Below are 5,919 nucleotides of genomic sequence, written 5' to 3' on the forward strand. Positions count from 1 at the left end.
GAATTGAATTTTTATGCTGCACTTTTTATTATTATTATTACTATGAAGCCAAGTAGGTTCTTAACAGCTGGGCTGGTTGTTCTGAGAAGCTCTGTCACTCTTTCAAAGGAGAAGAAACCAAGAAGGTAATGACATTGCAATTTTTCTGTAGGTTAAAAAAGGTCACGAGAAGATTGTAGGCGGGGACTGGCCGGTTTCAGTTCTGAGCCTTTGTTCCCGTCTGACACTTCACCCCTCCAGTCACGGCTGGTGTTGTGATGTAGGGCCTCCCGTAGGATAAAAATGTGGGTTGGTTATTTCACACGCTCTGGGTATGGACTGTTAGCCGGGCGCAAGGAGGCTGGGGTCTGACTGTATTCAGCCTTTTCCTACGGCCCACACCCTGTTGTCGAGGTTGGCGACCCCTGAAAGGGGTAACTGTCATGCCCATTTTACAGATGGAGAAACTGAGCATGATCAGAAGCTAAACTGAGCAACAGAGATGGACCCCCAATGTGACGCTGCAGCAGGCACCACAGGGCCCAGAAGCTCCACTCCGCAGGCTCCCCTTCACCCCAGGTTCTTGGTAAACTAGGCTCTTCAGGTGCATCAGGGACTATTTCTAGGGGAAGGGAGCGTCAGCAGGTACAGGAAGATTCCTTAAGGGCTGAGAAGAAGCAACAACCAGATGTACTGGGCAGAGGAGACCGCCTTGGGGGTGGGGGTCGCGGCAGGTCTCACGAGAGGCTGATATTTGAGGGGAAACCTGAGTGGGGAGCAGTCATCATCTTCCAGTGCTGAGGTTGGAGAGATGGAAACAAGACCCTGAGGACAGTGGCGATGGGGAGCATCTGGGTAGATGCGGGGGAGGCGAGGAGGGGGCCAGGGCAGGAGTCAGGTGGAAATAACCATCCTGTTACATCCTCCGCCTGCAATCCTGGCGGATTAACCCTCATGGCTTCTGCTGGCTGCTTTGGACAATTGAGGAAGCCAAGGCCTGACGGGCTCAGGGACCCACTGTGAGTCAGGGTGAAGGCGGAACCAGGGCTCAGCTCCTAACACCCCTGCTGGCTGCCAGCCCTTCAAAGGACAGTCACTGAGAACACCTGCCGTGAGGGTGGGACGGCAGTTCTGGGAGATGAACCAGCACAGGGTCCTTCACTGAACTTGCCAGCAAACAGGAGAGATGGAAAGGGAGCTCCCTGTGGGGTTGCTGGGAAGAGAGGGGTCACACCCTGCCAGGAGCTGGGGGGAGACCTCAGAGGGCCTGGGTCCCACTGCCCCAGAGGAGGTGCCCACGTGGATGTGGACTGAAGGAGGGGAGCCCGCCTTCCAAGCAGTTTTGCAAATGGGGGTTTAGGGGCCCAGAGGTGGCAGGGCTCGCCCAGGCCACACAGAGAGCGAGGCGCAAGGCTGGGGCAGGCTCCGGTCTCCTGTGCCCCATGGGGGTGGGGGGCCCGGGGTCCAAGCAGCTGCAGAGCTGACCTCATAGCCGTGGCTGCGGCCCTGAGCCGGTACCCGGCCTCCCAGGAAGGCTCGGCCTGGACGGCCACTGCTTGGTCCCGCTGCAGGCCCAGAGGGAGCCAAGGCTCTCACCGAGACGTCTGGAGACACCCGGTGCCGGTCCGGCCGAGGGCACTCACTGAGCCCTGGGGGCCCCCTTTCTGGCCTCAAGCCAGAGACCTCCAACCTCCTAGGTCCCCTCTGTGGTCTGAATGAGCCCCAGCAGGGTTCAGAGGTCGGTCCAAGGGCTCCTCAGGCAGGCATGGTGTGGGAGGTGGGGAGGCTGAAAAGGCCTGGGGATGATGCCTCTGGTCACAGGTGCTGGTGACCACAGGGGGTAGGGTGGCTCCGGGCCCCCTGCAGCGGTGGCTGGGTGGACCTGCTGGGAGGTGACAGCAAGGCCCCTCAGGTACAACTGAGAACAGGGATTTTCACACCTAGGTGAGCCAGCATCTAGCTGGACCCCGCCCCCATCAGGCCATAATGGGCACAGAGGGAGGTGGGGACAGCAGGTGGGGGAAGGGAGCCTTCCGAAAGCCTGGCCTGGGTCCCTGCTAGGCTGGCTTCTGACTACAGCACTTGAATATTCCTGCTGCAGAATTAGAGGGGAGGAGGACAAAGGGTGTCCCCTATGGCCCTGGCCCCTGTCCTTGCATGGGTGTGTGTGTAGGGGGTGCAGTGCCAGGGCCTCCCAGGGTGCACCAGCTCACCCCCCGTCTTCTCTTAGCACCGCCCACTCAGGCCCCCCGCTCAGGTGATGCCTCTGCCTGGTACACACAGCTCCATCCCTGAACCAGCCGGAGCGCAGGTGGCCAAACCCAGGCCCTTGCCTCCCTCCGCCCTGTAGCGCTGGGTTCTTCCTTCCAGGCCCAGGCGCTGCTGGTGCTTCACAGCCCTTACCCGCCCCTCATTCCCGGGTGGGTCCACAGGGTCCCAGCGAAGGAACAGGCTCCGGGGAGTCCCTGAAAGGCACAGTGCAAGGAGTGACTTCTCTGAGCTGAGGGTACCAGGTGAGGGCGGCACCCAGGCCGCTGGAACAGAGGCGGAGAAGGGGCCCCGCGGAGACGGGACAGGCAGGGACAAAGTGCAAGAAGCAAAACTTTGGCTGCAGGACGAGAGTGGAGGAGACGCGAGGGTCGGACCAAGAGGTCCAAGGGCCCAGCGAAGCCAGGGGTGGGGGCCGGGGACCCTCCAGGTGGCACTCGCGGCGCTGGTCCCCGGCCTCCTCCCCTCCCCCAGCCCTGATTGGCAGGCGGCCTGCGACCAGCCGCGAGCGCCACAGCGCCCCGGGCGCCCAGGCGAACGCAAACGGCCCCCTGCGGGAGTGGTGGGGGGGCGATCTGCTATATATAGCGGCTCGGCCCGGGCCGGCCCAGCGCGCAGGGAGGCGCGCACCGCTCCGCAGGGTCCCAGCCCCGGCCGTGCGTCCTTCCGCCACTGCCAACCTCTCCATGCAGCCCGGGTAGCTCCCGGCGCCTGGGGGCTCCGTCGCTCGCCTCCGGCTTCTTCCACGGCCGTGCACTCCCTGCCCCGGCCCAGGCCGTGCACTCCCGCAAAGCCCCCACAGGCGCAGCTCGGCCCCCGGCTTCCCGGGCGCAGCGATCCACCCACGGACGCACGGCCCGAGGGCGGGGATGGCGGGGCCCGGGGCGGCCGCGGCAGCGCTGCTCGCGGCGGTGCTGCTGGCCGTGCTGGCGCCCTGGGCCGGCCGAGGGTGCGCCGCCGCGCCCACCGCACCCAACGGCACGTTGGAGGCCGAGCTGGAGCGTCGCTGGGAGAGCCTGGTGGCGCGCTCGCTGGCGCGCCTGCCGGTGGCCGCGCAGCCCAAGGAGGCTGCCGTCCAGAGCGGCGCCGGGGACTACCTGCTGGGCATCAAGAGGCTGCGGAGGCTCTACTGCAACGTGGGCATCGGCTTCCACCTCCAGGTGCTCCCAGACGGCCGCATCGGCGGCGTGCACGCGGACACGAGTGACAGTGAGTGGGGCGGGGCGGGCGGGAAGGGTCGGGGCCCCGGGGCAGTGGCCGCCCCTTCCAACTCGCACCCGAAGGTCTCGGCTGACACCTGCCCGCGGGCTCTGGGAGCCGGGGCGGACTCGGGTTCCGGTCCCTCTGGCGTGGGGACGCCGCGGACGCAAACGCGCTCGGCTCCTGGAGTCGCAGCAGCGACCGGCTTTGCGCAACCGGGCGGCCGAGCCCCGCCTCCTCGCCTTCAGAAGTCCGGGCTCCGGGTAACGAATTCCAGCGCCTTCGCCCGTGGGCACTGGGAGCGCGGCGCAGCCACCGGCACCTGCGGGAGCCCGGGACGCGCGCTCGTGTTGGGGCCGGCCTCGGGGGCTGCCGGGGCCACCGCTCTTCTACCGTCCAGGACTGGGCGCGGCCGTCGCTGGGCCGGCCCTGGGGGCGAGCCCGCTGGGCTCCGGGGGCCCTTCGGGAGCGACCTGCGCCGGAGACCCGGGTCCTTTACACTCACCTCCAGCCCAGAAGTGGGCGTCCGGGAGGCGCGCAGGCTGAGGAGGGGGCCAGGTCGGGCGGCGAGGGCCGAGGGTCCCGTGCCCGGGAGTGACCCGCGCCCTGCCCCCAGGCCTGCTGGAGCTCTCGCCCGTGGAGCGGGGAGTGGTGAGCATCTTCGGCGTGGCCGGCCGGTTCTTCGTGGCCATGAGCAGCAGAGGCAAACTCTACGGCTCGGTGAGTACCGCGGGGCCCGGCCGAGCAGCCGGGCAGGATCGCGACGCTTCCAGGCCACCCGACGCCGGGATGTGGAACTGCGGTGGGGTCACAGGATTGGAGACAACCCCCTCCAAGGCCCTGAGGCAGTGCGGCTGACCCCGGGCCAGCCCAAACGACAGGCACAGCCCCAAGACAGGGACAGCGTTCCTGCCATCCTTGACTGGGCACTCGCCAGTCGGTCAAAGGGTGTCATTGGGAGCCCCTCACTGTAGTCCCTGGTGGGGGGTCCCCGTGGGCAGGACTGCAGTCTTCAGGGTGGACGCAGTGGTGATGAAATTTTCTGGCTGCCAGGTGCTGGGCAGGTGTCTGGAGCAGCAGCTGCTGCGGGCCAGCCAGGTCCCTCTAATCACCCTGTGAAGGTCTTGGCACCCTGACTTCCCAGGAGAGGCCTGGCAGCCAGGGTGGGACGGGGAGAGAAAGGACTCCCTGACCACCGCCCACAGGGGTCCCTTGGCCCAGAGACGGCTCCACCTGACACCGCTTCTCCTTCCCCGCCAGCCTTTCTTCACCGATGAGTGCAAGTTCAAAGAGATACTCCTCCCCAACAACTACAACGCCTACGAGTGCTACAGGTACCCCGGCATGTTCATCGCCCTGAGTAAGAACGGGAAGACCAAGAAGGGGAACCGGGTGTCACCCACCATGAAGGTCACCCATTTCCTCCCCAGGCTGTGACCCTCAGAGCCCCCAGGAGGGGAGTGCCAAGGGCCACCTTGGTGCACTTTCTTCGAACGGACAGTTTAACTCAAGAGTAGGTGTAAGATATTTAAATTAATTATTTAAATGTGTATATATTGCCACCAGATTATTTATGGCTCTGTGGATGTGTTTTGTATTTTTCCGAAAAAAAACAAACAAAAAATCCCACCAAACCCTGACTTTTCTGGTAAAACGGTAGAGACCCTTCCACTGGGTTGATTTAACTTGTCAAAAAGTTGTCACAAGCGACGGCTGCTATTCCGTGTATTAAAAACCGGTGACATCAGTCTGTGACATCAGCCCTGCTTTGCACTGTCCCCTGCGGTTTGGTGGTGAGCATCTCTGTGTCTGGAAAGGTTTCCTGGGGCTCTAGAAGCCAGTTAAGGAAGCTCCCAGGTTTGGCTTCGTTCCTAGCATCCTGCAGCGCCCCACTCCCTTTGCGTCCTGAAGATATTCCTCAGGACACATCGGTTTACTTCGGGTACAGAAGGCGCACTGTCGAGGCCACCACTGCCACTCTGTTTTTAGATCTGCCAGGAGTGACCTTTGAACTTTGCTGCAGTCAATCTTCCTCGACCTACCAGATGGGGGAGACCCGTGGGCAACTTTATAAACTCCTGTTTTCCTTTTTTTGGATCCACCACAGCCCGTGTTTCTCTGTGGCCGTGGGGGAAAAGGCAGAAACAAAGCAATTTTGTAAAATCCGTCGGAGAGGAATTGATATGGCCCTGGAAGCCTGGAAATGGACACGACTGGGGGGATTTACAACCACGGCCAAAACCCGAGGGGTGAAAGTCGGTGATAGTGGAGACTTCTGATAAGTAATAGCGTACACATGTATAGATTTTAAAAAAACCAAAAACCACACACACTTCCCTGTGTTTGGGAGGCTTCGGGCTAGAACTAGCCGTTCATTTTAGGTGAAATGTCCTTGTCGTTGTACAAAAACACTTAAGGCGGTTTGCGTGGAGGGAGTCACTGCTTCTCTCCGTTGCATTCCTGATTAAGTAG

General features: G+C 62.5%; 1 protein-coding gene across 1 annotated transcript; it reads left to right on the forward strand.

Moving 5' to 3' along the window:
• The first annotated feature begins 3,116 nt into the window (after positions 1-3,116).
• Positions 3,117-5,014, forward strand: FGF4 (fibroblast growth factor 4). Its single transcript, XM_067751712.1, has 3 exons — positions 3,117-3,456; positions 4,064-4,167; positions 4,708-5,014. The coding sequence occupies exons 1-3, from the start codon at positions 3,117-3,119 to the stop codon at positions 4,882-4,884; spliced, it is 621 nt and encodes a 206-aa protein (XP_067607813.1). The 3' UTR covers positions 4,885-5,014.
• Positions 5,015-5,919: the final 905 nt, after the last annotated feature.

Source organism: Pseudorca crassidens, chromosome 9 (assembly GCF_039906515.1).
Source record: "Pseudorca crassidens isolate mPseCra1 chromosome 9, mPseCra1.hap1, whole genome shotgun sequence".
NCBI lineage: Eukaryota > Metazoa > Chordata > Mammalia > Artiodactyla > Delphinidae > Pseudorca > Pseudorca crassidens.